The 20,457-nt window shown below is 32.1% G+C and overlaps 1 protein-coding gene and 1 pseudogene across 1 annotated transcript; both read left to right on the top strand.

The window, feature by feature from the left end:
* The first annotated feature begins 1,495 nt into the window (after nucleotides 1-1,495).
* LOC148934646 (uncharacterized) lies at nucleotides 1,496-6,476 on the top strand (annotated as a pseudogene).
* A 4,963-nt stretch (nucleotides 6,477-11,439) lies between these two features.
* LOC148934645 (nose resistant to fluoxetine protein 6-like) lies at nucleotides 11,440-17,778 on the top strand. Its single transcript, XM_089084447.1, has 13 exons — nucleotides 11,440-11,662; nucleotides 12,290-12,540; nucleotides 13,249-13,442; nucleotides 13,606-13,709; nucleotides 13,995-14,225; nucleotides 14,309-14,522; nucleotides 15,279-15,444; nucleotides 15,526-15,605; nucleotides 15,694-15,789; nucleotides 15,869-15,998; nucleotides 16,200-16,374; nucleotides 16,628-16,770; nucleotides 16,855-17,778. The coding sequence occupies exons 1-13, from the start codon at nucleotides 11,440-11,442 to the stop codon at nucleotides 16,999-17,001; spliced, it is 2,154 nt and encodes a 717-aa protein (XP_088940573.1). The 3' UTR covers nucleotides 17,002-17,778.
* The last annotated feature ends 2,679 nt before the right edge of the window (nucleotides 17,779-20,457 follow it).

Raw genomic sequence — 20,457 nt, 5'->3', positions numbered from 1 at the left:
AAACGTTCACGATTCACGCAGGAGTGGTAGGAGGATCGATTGATAACGCGATACTCGGCCAGCTTCCAAAACGCGTAATAGTCGGATTTGTCGATAACAAAGCGTTTAACAGCGATAGAAAGCTAAATCCATTTAATTTCAAAAATTACGGCATAAATTTCTTCTCGTTATATGCCGATGGCATGTAAATTCCGAGCAGACCGCTGCAACTAAATTTTTCAAAAGACGAGTCGCTCTACATCGAGGCTTATAACATCCTCTTCTCGGGAACTGGCATCCATTTTCTAAACGAGGGGAATTTCATAAGCAGAGAAGATTATGCCGATGGATTCACGCTTTTCGCTTTCGATCTCACTTCCGATCTATCGGCAAATTGCGCAGGACATTGGAATCTTGTCAGACATGGAAGTTTACGATTAGAGGTACGATTCGAAAAGGCGATTACAACAACGATTAATTGTATCCTTTACGCAGAGTTCGAAAACGTGATGGAAATCGACTCTTCGCGTCAAGTCATTGTAGATTTTAGCAGATAAAGCCAATGGTGGGAAACCTCATCCCTCCACTGTGGTCACTCCTTATATTTACTCGAACTACAACGGAAAACAGCTTCAGTTTTACTCGACACATGAACTACGCCGCTTCGGAAAAAAAGCATATTCTACATCATGGATATAATCGTCGATATACAAGGTTTCCGTGACATCGAGGGAAAGATATTACACGAAAGTTTATACCGAAGGAAGTTGCGCTCGTCGGGGTTAACGAAGCTTTCGTAGATCATTGGATTGTGCTACCACCGTATCCGTTCACCGAATTACCCGAAAAATCGAAAAAAGAAAACAACTGGCTCTCGCAAAACTTCCACGGTATTGAATGGATTGACGGAACAGCCGATTCCGAGCATTTCACGGTGGAACTACGTGAAATTGCACGGCATCCATCGAGAGAATAGGGCCATCATCTCTTTGGAGTACCGGTCGTGGGGATTCGAAAGAATTCATGTATATATGTATATTGTATTATATATATATATATATATGTGTGTGTATCATTGTATTGTTGACGTGTTATTCTAAACACATTATTTGCGATAAATATCATCACATGCCTCGGTAGTCGAAAGGATAAGATGCCTGCCCGGTAAGCAGGAGATCCAGGTTCGATTCCTGGCTGAGGTGGTATTTTTTCGCAAAATAATTACGAGTTTTCACGACTGGTTCGTGATCGGGCCCCGCCGTGACGCACACCCTCCCGTTATCTTATTTAGGTACGTTACATATAGCAGAGGCCGTGAAAAAGTACTTTATTTGCAAAAGACGCTCGGCAGAAACGTATATAATCTAGAAGGAATCTCTCCCGCATTCAAAAACCTAGCGGAAGACGAGGAGCATGAATTACGCTGCGGTCATCACGGATTTCATCGAAATTCTAACAAATTTCGTTGCGCGTTGCGCAACGCGTGCAAACTGAGATACTGGATGCAATCGCAAGAATGCAGCAACAGCAGCTGTAACTCGAGCAACGATGATTCTTTTACCGATCAAAGCTTCAATGACTCCGATACAGAAAGCGGAGTTTTTACGATAAAACGAAATTTTCCGAATCTCCTTAGGTGGAGAAATAAGAGCTTGGAAACAGAACAAGCGGAGTGCGAACAAATGAAAGCGGAGAAAGAAGAGCTATCGAAACTCGCACATGAAAAAAAGGAGACTTCTACCGTAAAATCCAAGCAAGAGGATAAAAATATAGCGACACCAGAGAGAGAGGGGAAATAACTGAATCGTCTTCCCTTTCTGCGAGAGATGAATTCGCTCGAAATCTTACGGGCGCTGCGTCATCTCAGTGTCGGACATGCGGGTGTGTATCCTGCCGACAGAATCCCGATGGTGTGGACGAAGTCGACGGCCATCGTCGCGAACACCGATAATCACGATCGCCCTGGACAACACTGGGTCGCCTTCTACATAGACAAGCAGAAGGCACTTATTTCGATAGCTACGACTACCTCCCTTGGATTCCAGATTCAATCTGCGACTTCAACGAAACTCTACTACGCATAGATGGAACATCACGCGTCTACAGGGCACATTTTCTCAAACTTGTGTAATATTGCTGCGTATTTCTTTATTATTTGTCCCGCGGTTATAATCTTAAACAATTTCTCGAAACATTCAGCGAGGATTACGAAGATAATGATAGATTAATTGTACAATTATTTCGTAAAATCTTTCTTCATAGAAAAAGTAAATGCGATAAATCTCATATAACGTGCTGCCATATACAAACTTGTACTTTTAAGAATAAGTAAATATTAAACAACACTATTATGAAATGATATGTACAATGATGTATTACATAATAATAATAATAAACTTAATGATTTTGTAACTTAAATTCCAGCTCTCTTATTTTCCCGCCAACCTAAAATTAATCCTAGCTACATTACTTTAAGCTAAAAATATCTAAAACATTTTGCAGATATTGCGTTTGTCATAGGATAAGATCTTCATATAACCCTGAAGTCGTTAAAACATCTAAAGCGAACTTGTCCGTTCCTGTTTTCCCATCGCATTCCATTCTTCGCTAGGTATATGATCCCCCTTCAACACCCCGGCATCCTTCTTGTCGCCATTTTATCGCACCCCCGATCAGATCCCGGAACAAATTCTCCTCAGGTGTGATCGCCATCTTTGCACACGCCATTTTGTCGACCCGAACGGATCCAGACACTTTCTTCCCCTTCCCTATCTTTTCGTCTAGCATTTCGACAACCAATCACATCCCGGGCAGCTTTGGGAGCATCCAATCACGCACGTGGGCAGCTATGGGAGCGTCCAATCACACGCCGGGCAACTATGGGAGAATCCAATTAGAACGCACCATTAATTACCTAATTATCTCCGGCCACGCCCCTCAGCCAATCAGAACGCTCCATTTCCACGTGGAGGCCTTATCTTGACAGCTGGAGGCCACGCCCTGGCACCAGTGGGAAAGTGGGGGTTTGTTTTGACGCCCCACATACTACTAAGATTTAATCCGACAAATGCTCGAAATATTTTGATCTCCTACTATGATAGATTTAATATTTGTATTAATTGTAACGGAGCGCATTCCTCCGCTCCATTCCTCCTCCGAATTTCCCCCGACCGATCATCCGTCGGGGACCGCCGAACACCAGGCGGAGTGCGGCAGTGGCCGCAAAGAGGCAGCAATGCCTCCTTTTTAATACATTCATACGCGAACTCCGAAGCATCGAAGAATACCACGAAAACACGTATGTTTTCGTGGTATTTCCCCGCACCGCGCCAAGCGTCGCGTCAACAAGCGCGAACGCACTCCGCACCGCGCCACGCACCGTACCACCGAGCGCGAACGCGTCCAGCGCCGCACCGACGCCGCGCCACGCAATCGAGCGAGCGTCCCGCACCGCGCTACGACCGCGTCCACAAGCGCGCAACCACCCCACACCGCGCCACGACCGCGTCCACAAGCGCGCAACCACCCCGCACCGCGCCGCTACCTTCTCACCGAATTCCTTCCCTACCAAAAAACCAATCATCCCCCGATCCTTTTTTTCGCTCCTGGGGAGAGGGATGCTAACCCCGAGATCGACCAATCCGACCGATCCGACCGAAAATACCGAGGTCGATCTCGGATATAAAAAGGCATCGCTCTCCACAGGAAATCACTCCTCGTTTACTCCTGTTCCTAGCTCGTTTTCCGAGAGCCCGTCTCAAGGAAGCGAGCATCCGTAACCGGTAGCAAGTCTGAGATTTGTTGGGGTTCTCCCCAACGCGCCAAGTTCGCTTGGCCTGGCCGAAAGCCGTCTCCGTAGCTCGCACGGCAAGCCGAGAGTTGCTGGGGTCTTCCCAGCGCGTCGATCCGACTCCGCCGTTCCCGAGATTTCACCGCCGAGTATCGGGGTTCTCCCCGATACTACCTCTCCGAGCACCAGGGTACACCCTGGTCGGCCGAGTACACTCGGCACCGCCACTTTCTTCTCCGCACACAGCTGGGGCCCTCCCCAACTGGCCGAGTTCCCTCGGCATTCAGACAGATAGACGAGGGGCGCACCTCCCGTCAGCCGAGCCCTCTCGGCAGGGAATGGGCCCACCCGTTCTCCGATCTAAACGATCCGCCGACTTCGCGAAATATCCACCCTCGCGACAACACCCGCGACACGCGTGCACGTTTAAATCCACGCCGATTTAAAGGCCCGCGACGAACACGTGCGACACCGCCGCCGCCGCTTGCGCCCCGCGCCACCGAACGGCGCGCCGCGATCAGTATCGCGCCGACCGCCCGAGCGATATCTTATTTTATATTCACGCGCTATCCGCGCGCCGATCGCCGTCTCGCCCGTCCACGGCCACGAACGTTAACACGAAGATTCGGTGCATTCCATCGCACCACTATTAGTCAAATAAAACATCGTTATTTGTTATAATTATCGCCTAACAATTTAATAACACCTTTCTGTCTCCAACGTCCTCGCTTCCCCTCCTGGTAACCGGCTGACCGCTCTCCGCGCGGGAAAGCGAGACCGTTTTATAATATTAATAAAAATTTATTATTCTTTATTTTTTTCAACATGCAATTCACATATAGCTTTTCGAAAATCAGCAAACAATTGCTCCTCGATGGCAAATGTATGTTTATGCGATTAAAAATCATCGAAGAAAGAAAAAATCTTGATGTTCATAATTAATTATGCAATATTTTGTTCAATGAATCGACTTTATCGTAATCGGAAGACTCATTAAATGAGGATTGGTGTGTGAAATGTTTTACTATAATTTTTATAATATAATTTGAATAATACAAATGTTTAATAGAATTTAATAGAATACTCTACTGTCGAAATTATATTTTCATAAAATTTTCGTAATGCTAATCATGAAATATCAGTAATATAATTTCGGAAATCTACATCATTAAAATTCAATCTTTGTTTTACATCCAGCTATGCCGGAAAACATTGTCCAGCTTTTGAAGTTTCTGATAAGGAAAATAAAAAGTTTCCTTTCGTTTAGACACCTCCAAATCCCAGAAACAAAGTAGTTGTTTTTCGGACAATATTCACTGTTTATACTAATACAACCTATCCGGTAAATATGCGCGAAAAATAATTTTGCATTCGTAAAATTCGACAATTTTTTCTGAGATCTTTGAAGAAATTAAATTAAGAAATAAATAATAGTTACATTCAAGATTAAATAATCTAAGTATAATTTAACATCTTCTCTATCTTAAAGAATGTTTAATCATAATTTAATTATGACATTAAATATTTGTTTTCCTGATTTTTTTCAGTATGAAGATAAGATGACAAAAGTACCAATAACTGTTTTCAAATATGATTATAGTAATACGATTATAGTATACGTAAGAATGACTTGATATATAATATTTGAATAATATTTGAATAATAATATTTGAAATGTTCGAAGATGATGTTATCAATTTTGATGTATTTGAATATGATAAACCATCTGAAGCTAAGATGATTACTAAAAATATAGAAGCATTCGAAATGAGTGCAGAAAAAAAAACGAAAAAGAAGGGCATCTTTTTTATTTTAAATATGTAATGGTTTAATGATATATTATATTACTTTTCCGTACTAATACATTATTTTTCCCTGAACTTTATAAAAATTAATCCTAGGATACTAAAATATTTCTTTTGAATACTTTAAAAAATTTATGTCATATTATTTAAATTTTCAATTTGTTACAATGTTTCTTTAAATTACTGAACTATATCATAGATACTATTCTAAAAAGAATAGTTTCGCAAATCTAAAAATTTAGTCAGATATGAACATATAATATAGAAATATGAAAATAATTTTATTGGGCCTTTTAAATTATTATGTATGATGTTGAAATTTATTTCTAGAAAATAAAAAATTTTTGCAGTATTATTATTATATTAAGCATTCTATAATGATCCAACAAAATTATTTTTTTCAGATATGTAAAATTTTAGATGCTAGCAAATAATATACGCTCTATGTATGATTCTATTTCTAAATTTCACATTTTTATCATTTTTTAAAATCATTGATAGATATATTTAAATTATTAATATATGTGAAAGAAATGATTAATATATGTCGCATTGAATTTTTAAATTTCTTTATATTCTGTAAAAAAAATTTAGCTTTTTCTACTTATTAAATTATTGCACTTTTTGTTTACAGGTACGAAATATTTGTATAGTGAAAAAAATAGGGTGCGAAGCATTTTTGGGTTTTGCGGGCATTGGACTTTTTCACGTGAGCGAAAATCCGGAGAAAACTTTCGAGGAATCAAAATTGTACTTCCCGGACATTGCTATAGAAGATTCGCAATCGGACGATGAAGAAAAACCAGACGAATTAATGAAAGAGCATCAAGATGATACAACAACATAATTACTTTATTGTAAGACAAATCATTGAATAGAAACATACGAAAATAATATATAATAATAATAAATAATATATAGTAATAATAAACTTAATAATAAAATAATAATAAATTAATAATAAACCGTAATAATAAAATAATAATAAAATAAATAAAATAATAATAAATTAATAATAAACCGTAAGAATAAAATTAAAATTAAATACATAAATTATTAATTCATTTTCAGTTTCATAATTTTAAATTTCTTTCCACTTCAAATAAGTTTTAAACCTCTAAGAAATATTTTGCTAATGTAATCTTGTTATCTTAATATATCTATTTACGATTGTTTATTAAAAGACATCTTAAAGACATGTAAAAGTGTTAGAAAACATTTTAATCGAGTCAATCTTAGAAAAAAATAATTTACTGTAAATTCATCATTATCAATCCCTTCATCTCTTATGTGGAGTATAGAATGTCCACAAGCCTCCTCCATCTTATTTTATTGGGGGAAATGGCTTTTAATTCCGATCAGCTTTTTGTCTGATTCACTGAATAGTTGTGTTAGTCGGGATGTTTCTACAAATGTTCAGATGTTCCAAGTCCCAATTCGTGTGCCTTTTCGGAAACTAATAGGTCCGTCTAGTATCCGAAGTGTTCGTTTCATGAATTATTTAGTTTTATTTTAAGTTTATAGGTGATTATTTCATAGAACCCTATCCATAGAGATACTGATTAACGATAGATTGGAAAACCGGCGACTGGATCCAGTTCAGCTTATCTTTTATCTAATCTGCCACAGCCACAAATGGCCTTTTAGTTGCTTTTTACGATAAGCAGGACTTACTCTGTGACTTACTATTTTGTGTATAATGTAAAGTAGATGTACCCACCCCCAGACGGATTTACTATAAATTAGTAATATAGAAAAAAAATTAGAAAGAATCAGAGAAAGGCCGCACACTTGCATACAGTAATATAATGTCTGATAATGATGTTACATTAGGATGCTCTTTGATCTGATAAAGCGAATACTTTAATATTTAATTGATGCAATCTCTCCTGCCGCGCACCAGGAGGATTATTTGTATATTTGCCAGTGGCATTGGAGGGTGTCACCGTTGCAATCCGACTTGAGACATCCATCGAGAGATTAGAATCATCATCTCTTTGGAGTATTGGTCGTGGGGATTCGAGAGAATACATGTATATATGTATATTATATATGTGTATCATTGTATTGTTGACGTATTATTCTAAACACGTTATTTGCGAAAAAATTTTATCACATGCCTCGGTAGTTGAAAAAATAAGACCTGCCTGCCCGGTAAGCAGAAGATCCAGATTCAATTTCTGGCTGAAGTGTATTTCTTCGCAAAATAATTACAAATTTTCACGACTGATTCGGGACTGGTCGGGCCGCGCCGTGATGCACACCCTCCCTTCTTATTTCGAAATTAACAATTAATAATGTATCATAACATGCATAATACTCATAAATGTATTAATCTTTTTGAATATACAAATATTATTTTTATAATGTAGAATATAATTTATACATATTATTATTTTTATTATATGTACGCGTACACATATACATATGGAAACATTTTTATCTTGTATTAATTTAAATGATACATAATATATAATATGATATAGACATAAGCGACAACTCTGAAAATGAGATTATAGAAAATAGTTTGTAAGAATCCCTCGGTTGAAATTATACTTCGTAGACGTCGTTTTGAATTGATAGACGGCGATAAAAGAAAATTTGTTGCGCGTTTTAAAGGCTATACCTGAAATCGATTAAAAGCTTCGAGGATTGGAAAAAATGTTGGCAAAAAAATATTGCAGTGAAAGGGAATTATTTTGAAGGAGAAATAAATTTGGATGAATAAATTTATAGTTTGCATTTTATTGAACCGGTCCCGGTACTTTCTGATTCCAATAATACTTGTTGGCGATATAAAAAATTTTAGTGCGGTATAATATAAGTATGAAAAATAATGAGTCTTTGATGAAGTTATTATGCATTTATATGTATTATGTAATATATATATATATAAAATGTGTGTGTGTGTGTGTGTGTGTGTGTGTGTGTGTGTGTTATTTTGCTTACGAAAAGAAAGAATGCGATGAAAGAATCCGAAAAAAAAATAAGATAAAAAAATAATAAAATAAAATAATAAAAATGACTCTTGTTATTTTTAACCATCGCATTCTTTTTCTTCATAAGCAAAATAATACACACACACACACACACACACACACACACACACACACACACACACACACACACACACATATATATGTGTATATACACATAATACATATAAATATATGTATAATAACTTTATCAAAAACTAATTAACTTTTAATATTACTACTATTAATATTACTAGTTTAACTTTTTGATCGAATTGTATCTTATTCTTTTTATACTCGATTATACTATAAAGATACAGATAAGAAGCCTATCTATTTTTTATTACTATATTGGACTGCACTTTGGACAGAACTTTTTATATCGCCAAACAAGTATATATTTCATTTTAAATTTATAGTTATAGTTATAGTTATAGTTTATTTCATTTTAAATACGACGAGTAAACACCACGTCAGTTACAAAAAACAGACCTAAAAATAAGAGAAAACTCTTCTCTCATTCTCGCAATTAATAATATGACAGTACAATCATTTTCATTAATATTTCAGTGGACTCAACTCGATTCTTACAATTTGTTTTCTATTTTATATAATTCTATTTAATAATTCTATTTTCAGAGTTTTGTATCCATGATGTTAAAAATTGAATTAACATCATGGAGAGAGAACGGAGAGAATTAATCAATCGTATAATTGAATAATTCAGCCAGTTAACGTAAGGCTTTGCTTTTGATTCAGACTATATCATAGAGCGCTAGGCAGAGAAACGAGATTTCAGAAAAACAGGATATTTTTTTACTCTTGTTGTTCATCAAGATAGAATAAAATAATATCTGAATGTATTTGGGTGTTATTTCTAAACTTAGCTTCAAGAATATAAATAGTCCCAAGCTCTCTTTCATTCCACAGTTAATAGTACGCAGGGCTCGTTCCAATTAATATATATTTTGTGGTTAAACTTTTGTCTACACCATAGTTAAATTTATAAAAAATTTGAAAATCGTTCAAATTGTATTTGCAGTGTAAGTGATATCTTTTTTGTGAGATAAATGAAAATAGATATAATCGTCAATTTGTTTGTTTTAAAATAAATCTATATATTTAAAACATTTCACGTAACAAAAATGCAGCAATAAAATATCACTCCAATATCTTTAATATAAAAACAAACAAGATGCAATTAGTAAATGTAAAAACTAAAAAACCTCGTACAATCACAGGTTTTTAGCTCTCTGTGAAATTTTAGTATGTTATAGTTTTTGACTTACTGATCAAAAGTTTCCTTAGGCACAAAATTTAAAAATGGCTAATTTGTTTGCTGTAGCCATTTGAAATGTTACATTTTATCATTATTTTTGTAATGTTTCAACTTGGTTTTTTATAACAAGTTAAAGGATTTTTAGATAATAATATGTGATTTATCAACACATTTGAGAAAAGTTTATGTGTATATGTGTATATGAGTTTGCCTGTGCATGTGTGTGTATTTATATGTGGAGAAGGGGACTAAATAACTACTGACATGCTGTTTAGTTCTAAAAACACATGTTTTAAAATGTAGTGTAACAACAAATAATACATATTAATTTTCACCCATTTACTCAGTCTCATACACCACACACACACACACACACACACACACACATACACGAGCGCGCGCGCGCGCACAATCATATTTAAAAATAAAAAGTTAATTCTGCTATATTTTTTGTAACTCCTTTCACTTCATTTCGTATGAGGTGCTTGATTTATGCAAGTTTACTATTTATATCTTTATTATATTTATAGCGTGCGTATGTATATGTGTTGGTGTGTGTTTTTTGGTGTGTGCGTGCATGAGACAGAGAGAAAGAGAGAGAGAGAGAGAGAGAGAGAGAGAGAGAGAGAGAGAGAGAGAGAGAGAGAGAGAGACTGGGTAATGGATGAAAATTAGTATATATTACTTCCCAGTTTTGATGAAAAATTGTCATGCTATGCATTGCACGTGTTTCAAAAGCAAAATATATTTCATGAGTTGACCATTATATTACAGACCTATAGAAAAAAGATACGACATATATCGATATCTGAATGAAGATTTCTATACAGATAGAAAGACCGTTCCAGACCGTTCGAAATCTAAAGTAATCAAAGTGAAAAAAAGAAGAGAGGTATGCGCATTATTACTTTATAAGTATTACTTTATTTACCTGGCAATAAGTAAAGTAATACTTATAATTGCTAATACTTGCTACTCCTGTAGTATATTATATTTGTAGTTACATTAATTTTTCGAATTTAGTTCTAAAACTTAAGAAACATGTTTTTGATATGTTAAAATATCAAATTATGCAAAAAATATTTTTTTACTTACTGCTACATAGATTCCTTCTTAAGATATTGATTTACGTAAACAATGATACGTATTTTTAAATAAAATGATCGGATAAAGATTGAAAATAAGAATTCCTCCTTTACTATAAATTTTTATGAAATTGTCTTTATGTAATTTCAGTTCCTTTTTATCCATTATATCTTTTTGATTATTGTGTGTCATTTCTTTATGAAAATTAATTTAAAAAAGAACGAAAGATTTAAAAATATATTTATTAAAATTTAATATAAATAAATTATTAATTAATTTAATATAAAAAACTGTTTATTGATCATTTATTAATGATGTTACTTTTTTAGTGTTATTGAAAAAAATGTATATTTTAAGAAAAGTTACATATTTATGTTGTAAAAAAATGTATTATTTAGTAAAACAACTTTATTCTTTTGTATTTCAAAATTATTATTATAATTATTATATAAATGTATTATATAAATTTATCGATTTCCAGTGACAAAGGAATAAATGTGATTGCTGCGTACGCAAAATCGCATTATGTTGCTACGACAATTTGCATTTACTTTGTACATCTGTATAAACTTTATCATATTATTTTGTGTTTCTGCACATATTCACGAATTTCATGATGCTCATATTCATATCCTACCTGCTTATGCCATTGCTTCAATGGCTGATTTTATTGACTCAACAATATGTAGAAAGGAATTGCAGAAGTTCCGAAATGCTGTTGATCAACGAATATTATGGGGCTTGAAAGGTAAAGTTTGTAGTTTGTCATTTTTTAATCGTATTGATAAAGTACTATCATTTACAAAATCGGAAAAGATATTTTGAAGAACAATCATTCGCGTTTCACATCTTGTGTATAAATTAATTGTTATATTGTAGAAATTTAATTTCAATTAAAACTTATTCTCAACAGATATAATATAATTATTATATAATTATAATATTTATATAATATAATTATTATAAAAATAACAAATAAAAACAATTTGAAAGTTCTAATTGAAGGCTTTAACTGATAAAAATATTGTGATGTAATAAATACTACTATCTTATCTTTAGTACCCTATCTTATCTTAGTAGCATATTATATAATATAATAGTTATTATACATTAACCCCTTGATGCCGGGAAGCACATAATGCTCTCCACTCTAATTTCATAAACTATTGGCCCTATTTTTATGAAACTTGATATACAAGGGTTTTGATGGTGCTCTTTTCGATTCTGAAATCAAAAATTCAAAATTTAAAATGGCGGATCTAATATGGCCGTCATCTAATGGTGATAAAATGCAAATATTATTCAAAATCTATGAAATTTATTACATTATGCAAATTAATTACTTAATTTTAATGTTTTAATTATTATTTTTTAGTATTAGATTCCAGTGGTGTATTTAATTCTGGTTTTCTTTACGGAAATAATTATTGGCTGGGCAGTCGTAGTCAATGTCTCGATACGATGAATACAGCTCCCCTAAAAATTTCAAAGAGGAAAAAATTATTATTAAATAACACGCTATATCATGATCCGCAAAAAGAGTTTCCATCCTTTGAAGTGAATTATTTTGTTGCTTATTTTAGACACAACAGTACTTTTCAATACCATGTAAATATGTTTGAAGAGGTAAATTTAAGACAATTATATAATAAATATTAGAGAATAAATAAAATATATTTAATTATAAATTAAGTCTCTAATTTATTATACTTATTATATTTTTTAAATTAAATTTAATTGATAGAAAATTAAAATATAATTAATATTATACAAAGTTATTAATATTTATATTCACATATATTTGGACTTTTGTTCTCTTTCACCCGTCTTTTAAGATAGCAGGTCTTCCGAATAAAATGTAAAGATCATATGATTCTATTTAAGGAAATAAAATAAATTATTTCTTTTATCACTTTTTGATAAACTTATCGACAGTGTTCTATCTATTATTTAAAAAACTCCAAAAGATTATAAAAACCGCGAAAGAAATACTTTTGTCTTTAATAGTTTTTTATTTTTAATAGTTTCGGAGAAAGAGTATCATGTGAGTATATAATAAACAGCAAGTTTAATAGCGTTATAATGGATTGAAATGTTACAATTAGGAAGTAATTTTTTTTATTTGTTCAGTGTTTCTAGTGGGGTCAGAAAATCTTTTTCAAGATAATTTTTTAATATGGATAGATGAAGTTAAGCTCTTTTAAGCTCTCTTAAACTCTCTTAAGCTCTTTATCTTTGTAAGATAAATTCCCAGTTTTTTAAAATGATCTATAGTAATCTCTTTATTTCTCTGCTTCAATATTTAGACATATATAGAAAATTTTTTTTCTTCAGGATGTGATTACACTTGGACTTTGTTTACCAGCGTCATGCACTATAAATGATTTAAGTTTTATTATGAAAAAACTCTTTCATGATAGAATTTTCCTAATAAGTGATCTATATTCTATGGATTTTCAATTGATTCAAATTAAAGACCTCAAAGACGATTATGAGTGGCTATCAACAAATGCGTCAATTTTCATCTAGTACGTTCGGAAAAACATAAATATAATAATTATTCCATGATATAAATGCAATAATATAAATAATAGAAGTATATGTAGAAATATCTTGTAATTACATGTTATTTTTATCTTAATTCTATTTATTAAAAATTTTAAATATATCAAAATAATGTTATGTTCACAGTGCTGCTCTAATATTCTCTTTTTTTATGACAATAATCGGAACGATATATGATATATTCCTGTATCAAAAATGTATAAACAAAAATGCAACAAATATTGTTAATGGTAAGTATTATGTATATGCAAAAATAGTGCTTTAAAACAGTCTGTTGAAATGTTTGTTGTTCTAACGAATAACTTATCATTTTCTTATTCTACATTTCTTACGTTTAAAAAAAAATTTTATTTTTATATCGAAATTATTTAATAAATTTTCAACTTAACTACTTTTTTTACTAAAAAATGATTAGTAATAAAAATTTTGATATATCTATTTTTCAATCACACATTAATTAATAAAAAATATCTTTTGTATTACGTATTTCTTAAAAACTATCAATTAAAATTCAGATGTTAAAAACATGTCTAAAAGGATGGACATAGAAAAAAAATTGTTTTCATACCGAGAAAGTTGGAGGATTGGAAAAATATTAATGTGTTTCTCTGTTTACACAAATATGAAAAAAATATTTAATACAAAATTAGATGCCGACGTAATATTCGCCATTCATGGCTTAAAATTTGTATCTACGTGTTGCATATTTCTCTTTCACACTTTCTATTATTCACTAGAAAGTTTGGGTGAGTAATTAAAAATATTCATAGAATATATATATTATTGTTTTTTTATTTTTTATATAATGGCTTTTATTTTGTTTACGTAGAAAATATGGTATGGTTCTGGAGATACAGTGAAAATTTTTGGTTGTCTAGTGCATTTGATATTGGATTCTTATCAGTCGACACTTTTTTTCTTACAAGCGGATGTTTAGTGTCTTATTTGTATCTGAGAAATAAATCAGACAAAGAATTGACTAAAGCAATTAACAGAGAAAAATTAATTAATTTTTCTATTCATATAATGAAAAGATTTATACGGTATGTATAACAATTTATTATTCAGATAACAAAAAAGTATCAATGTAACGTTTGTTATAAGCTAACATTAAAATCACTACATAAGTAATTTCAAAATTGATGTCATAATGATAGTTTTACAGCATAAATAGTTTACGATAAAACTACGATATATAATATGATACTTGGAAAAAAATATACAGTATATTCGAGCACAGTGTTATATTCCAATCCAATCTCTATGTTTGTATCCACAGTACACAATCACATTTTTGTGATTACTTTGAGAAGAATTAATATTGTGAGCAATGTTACCGCTAAACATTGATAGAAATACCTTGATAAATTTGTATAATGGATGTTATCCAAAAGATGAAGCGTCTTTTCGATTAAAATATAATTCCAAGTAGCATAAATTAATTGACAAACTGTGAGTTAATATCGGACAAACAATGGCCAACGTCTGATCAACATTCTACTAATCATGCTGCTCGGAATTCTTTTATAAGCGTATTCAAATATCTTTAACTAACTTTCTGCAATATGCTGTCTATTAACTTTTCGTAACTTGTTTGATTAATAAAAAAATAATAGAAGAAACTAATGTATGTTAATGTATTAATTAAATTGTTACTTAGTTGAGAAAAATAACAACGTCACTAAGTAGGACATAAAAATTAAAATAATAATATACATACATATAATATACATAAAAAAATGTAGTAATGGAATAAAGAGTTTTTTAGTTAATTTAAATAATATAAATTTTATGTTAAGGTTAACGCCGGCTTATATGATGGCTTTAGGAATATCGTTATTGAGTTCAACTAAGTTGCATAAGACTTCACAATTTTACATGTATGAAAAATCGTACGAAACTTGCTCAAAGTATTGGTGGAGAAATCTTTTGTACGTAAATAATCTCTTCGGCCTCGAGGAAATGGTACAATCCACTTAAGTTAAGATAAGTTTAAAATTGTGCTTAAGAATGTATAAAATTTTTATATTCTATTTTTTATTACAGTGCATGAGTTGGAGTTGGTATCTATCTAATGATATGCAATTTTTTGTAATTGCTACAGTGTTGTTGATGTTGTCAACTATGTAAGTTAACTAGTTATTGATATTACAGTTAGTACATCTCTCACATATATTAGAAACATAATTTCATAACAAAATTTCATAATTTTAGATATTTTTATGCCGCTGCTATAATATTGAGTGTACTTTTAATAGGATCTATTATTCTTAATGGTTATATATCATATATTTATGAATACATTCCAACGTGAGTTATTAAAATATATTTTGCTCATCAAGAAATTAAATATTATATTATACAATGATGGTTTCTTTCATTCTTCTAGTTGGGATGAGCAATTTAGAGTTTTAGATGTTTTATACTTCCCACCATGGATTAGAATAATTCCATATATTATAGGAATAATTACAGGTTATATTTTAATAAAAGTGAACAATAAGTTGATGTTAAAAAAGGTTAAGTGTAATTTACAGTTTATAAATTTAATATATTATTAAAATAGGATTACATTTTATAAAAGCTACAGAATAATTCCTATTATTGCAAGTTTATTGATTAATTATTCATAAATAAGTTAATAATACATTAAAGTATACATAAATAATAATACGCTTATATGTTTCTCACCGTGTTATAATAATAATTTGAATTTTCAGAAAATTAAAGTATTCTGTTGGTTACTTCCAATCATTGGTATTATTTTAATATCATTTGGCCATTTGATGCGATATACATCCGTTGTAGGTACTGCTATTTTTATTGCCTTGCATAGAATATCTTGGGCTATAGGTTTTGCATGGATTATAATAGCATGTTCTACTAAACAAGGAGGTATGTTTAACAAGGTATATTTAATTCCTAGTACATATGAATATATAAATTAATATTATTTAATTAGTATATATCAATTTGGAATTATCATTTTTATTTACTACTATTAGTATTTTACTTGATAATTTTATTTTTCAGTTTCATTTGCATATTTTTTGTCATAATAATGATAAATTATAGTTTCATATTTTAAATACTAAATATTTTAGTTTAATATTATTTGAATGATTATATATGTTTGATTTTATTATAGGCATTGTTAATCAGTTTTTGTCATTTAAAGGATGGATCCCTCTCAGCAGGCTCACATATTGCGCTTATCTTTTAAATCCTATTATTATACAATCGTTTAATTTATATAATGATTCGACAATTTATTTTCAATTTCTGCCTAAAGTAAATATATAAACATTAAATATTTAAAATTAATAATTGAATGATTTAGAAAGAATTTTCATTTATTATTATTTTTATTTTCAGATTTTTATGTATTTGGGATACATTTTGACGAGTTACTTTTGCGCCTTAGCATTGTCCTTAATAGTAGAAATACCTTATATCTTATTAATGCAAATGTTCATTCAATATATTAATGTAAAAAGATCTATTTTAGAAAAGGATGCCTAAAGTATAGTTCTTATTTTATTATTTTAACAATACATATTTATATGTGTAATTACAATTTTTTCTTATAATTTATATCGTACGTTACTATACAGGTAATACAGACGCTATGGTAGGCGTTATCGTATTCTTGTTCTATATTGTAAGAATTTTAAATGACTCATTACTTTTCGATGATACTAATGCCATGTGTAAATTGTGTGTGCAGATTAAGAATCGGAGCACGCATTTTTACATAACGCATAAGGAAATGAACCAATCATAATCCTTTCTTTCTACTCCCACATTGAAAATAAAAGCTTCTGATTGGTTCATTTTCTTATGCATTATGCAGAAGTGTGTGCTCCGGCCCTAAAGCTTGCATGTGTTGAAACAACTTTGCTTATTTAGCGAACAACTTTGCTTATTTAGCGTGAGAAGGCTTGCGTTTGCATTTGAATGTTGACTTATACAAATTATGAAGTAAATTGTATGCCCATTCAGCTTTATTTGAAAGATCAATATTTATATATGTTTGGCAATGACATTTTTCAAGTATAGTTAATTGAATTTTTTGTTTTATAACAAACATATTTATACTTAATAAAATTGTAATATTTAAAATATAATAGCAATTAGTAGATATATGTCAAATTAAAATAGTAAACAGTGTTAAACATACATTATTATTTATAATCTCATTCAATTTAAACATTCAGGCGTGGCAATAAAATATTTCTGTTTTAACTTCGTCTTTTATAATTGAAGTTCATGGAACATTTATCAAATCAGCAAGATTTATTCGAGAAGTTTCTTTACAATATAAGTATCTTTTTCAATTAAATTCAAATCAATTCTATCACTTTATGTCATAATTATGTATACTTATGGATATCTATTAGTATAATTATGTTATATTATAAACCGTCATATGACATAAAAAATATAATCAATACATCTTCAACACTTAATTGATCACAAAATATTCTGAAGAAAATATTTTGTTCTAATCTTTTTACTTATGATGACAATTATATACTATGTATGGTATGTATGTATGTATATATGTATGTATGTATGTATGTATGTATGTATGTATGTATGTATATATATATATATATTTTTTTTATATATGTATATATTTTACACATACACACCACACCACACACACACATACACACACACACACACACACACACACACACACACACACATACACACACACACCACACACACCACACACACACCACACACACCACACACACACACACACCACACACCACACACACACACCACACACACACACACACACACACACCACACACGCACACATAATATATATAGATATGGAGAAGGAATTTATTTCGACGCTGATTCCTGGCAACAATTCCTAAACAACATGGGGCTTATCGACGAGTATTTAAACGCTAACAATAAATCGACCGAATCCTATCATTGTCAAAAATGTTGCGATCAACTTTACCTCCTCTTATGGATTACGGTCTATTACTGGCGTATAAAGAAAATGAAGAGGCCACTATGGAAAATATCGAAATTCAACATCAAGGAACGACTACGGATTCGCAGCCACTGACGAAGAGGTGTAAAATCTATGCTATCGCAAGATGTGATGCAGAAGAGTACTTTTCACGGATTGGAAAATATTATGAAATGTATCGACGCGCACTTAAAACACTTACAAAGCGTGACCGATAATGTTAACAAATGCACGCAATATCTTATAGAATTAGAAGAAATAGAATTAAACCTTCCAAAAAGTTACATAGATAATGATATTGTAAAACTTAGGTTGAAAGGAAATTATCACGAAATCGCGCGCAATGCACGTACACAAATAAATGATTTAAATAACGATTTTTGGATATGTATTTCGATATAATATTTGTGAAATGAACTTCTCTTAGATTTAATGAAATTCTTCGTATTATTTTTTCAAATCGTAATTTGTAATTTTTATTTATAAATTGATATGATATGTACAACGATATAACAGTAAACTTAATGATTTTGTAACTTAAATAAACTTAAATAAACTTTCCAATCTTTACCCCTCTTATTTTATTTTCACTCCAAAAACTCCTAAAAATCACTCCTAAAAATTAACGCGCTACGTTACTTCGAGCTAGAAATATCTAAAAAATTGTTCAAACATTGCGTTTGTTATAGAATAAGAGCTTCATATAACTCCGAGTTCATTAGAAAAACATTTAGTGCGAACCTGTTCGTTCCTGTTCGTTTCCTGTTTTCCTATCATATTCCATTCTCATCAGGTCAAGTATATTCTCTTCAGACTTCCCTCATCTTTCTTGTCGCAGATATCGCCTTATCGAATCCTGAGCGATTTCGAAACAAATTTTTAAGTTTCGCTAGCTATTAGACGTCGAGAAACCTTTTGTCTTAAGAAAAACTGACTTGATTTACATCCTATATATATAAAGTAATACAAATTCCCATATATACAAAGTAACAAATTCCTACTTTCGGGGCGTTCTGCGTATCATACCGCAAAAAAATCTTTTTCCATTAGCGCCAGGGTCGAGCATATTCCCTTCAGACGTTCATCATCCTTCTTATCGTTGGCGCCATTTTGTCGAACCCACGAGCGGCCCCGGAACAAATTTTAATAGTTTTTCGTTAGCTATTAATTTGGAAAAATCTTTCGTCTTAAGAAAAATGTGACTTGTATCTCATATATACAGAGAATCAGTTTCCTTTGATCTAAGCTGTGTATCATATCATAAAATTCGCATTCCGTTTTCGCCAGGATAAGCATATTCCCTTCAGACGTTCGTCGTCCTTCTTATCGCTGGCACCATTTTGCCGGAGTCCACGAGCGAGCTCGGAGCAATGCAAAGAATCAATTTCTTTCCTTCGATCCAAGCCATAAAGTCATCCATACCATATCATACCATAAAGTTCACATTCCAGTTTCGTCAGTATATTCCTTCAGACGCCTGTCATCTTCGTAGTCGTCATTTTATTAGACCCAATCAGCCCCGGAATAAATTTTTAATGGTTTCACTAGCTATTAGGCGTCGAGAATCCTCTTGAGAAAAATCCAATTTATTTCCCTCATACCTCTACAAAGATTCAATTTTCTTTCTTCGCCCCATCCTGTCTACCGTACCATAAAAACCGCATTCCATTCTCCGCTAGTTAGGTATCCCCCTTCAACACCCCGTCATCCTTCTTGTCGCCATTTTATCGCACTCCCGATCAGACCCCGGAACAAATTCTCCTCAGGTATCCGCCATCTTTGCACATGCTATTTTGTCAGATCCCGAACGGCCCCAGACACTTTTAACCCCCTCCCCCTATTTTTTCGTCTAGCATTTCGATAACCAATCACACCCCGGGCAGCTTTGAGAGCATCCAATTACGCGTGGGCAACTATGGGAGCGTCCAATCACACGCCGGGCAATTATGGGAGAATCCAATCAGAACGCTCCACTAATTACC

Source organism: Pogonomyrmex barbatus, unplaced genomic scaffold (genome assembly GCF_055798465.1).
Source record: "Pogonomyrmex barbatus isolate J1 unplaced genomic scaffold, ASM5579846v1 scaffold9, whole genome shotgun sequence".
Lineage (NCBI taxonomy): Eukaryota > Metazoa > Arthropoda > Insecta > Hymenoptera > Formicidae > Pogonomyrmex > Pogonomyrmex barbatus.
This window is presented reverse-complemented; position numbering and strand designations above follow the sequence as displayed.

Bases quoted from the DNA above. Each gene is read 5' to 3' on its own strand.
- LOC148934645 (XM_089084447.1), top strand. From the start codon at position 11,440: ATGTTGCTACGACAATTTGCATTTACTTTGTACATCTGTATAAACTTT. The intron at 13,710-13,994 runs GTAAGTATTATG...ATTAAAATTCAG, and splicing joins TGCAACAAATATTGTTAATG to ATGTTAAAAACATGTCTAAA. The intron at 15,606-15,693 runs GTAAGTTAACTA...TCATAATTTTAG, and splicing joins TTGTTGATGTTGTCAACTAT to ATATTTTTATGCCGCTGCTA.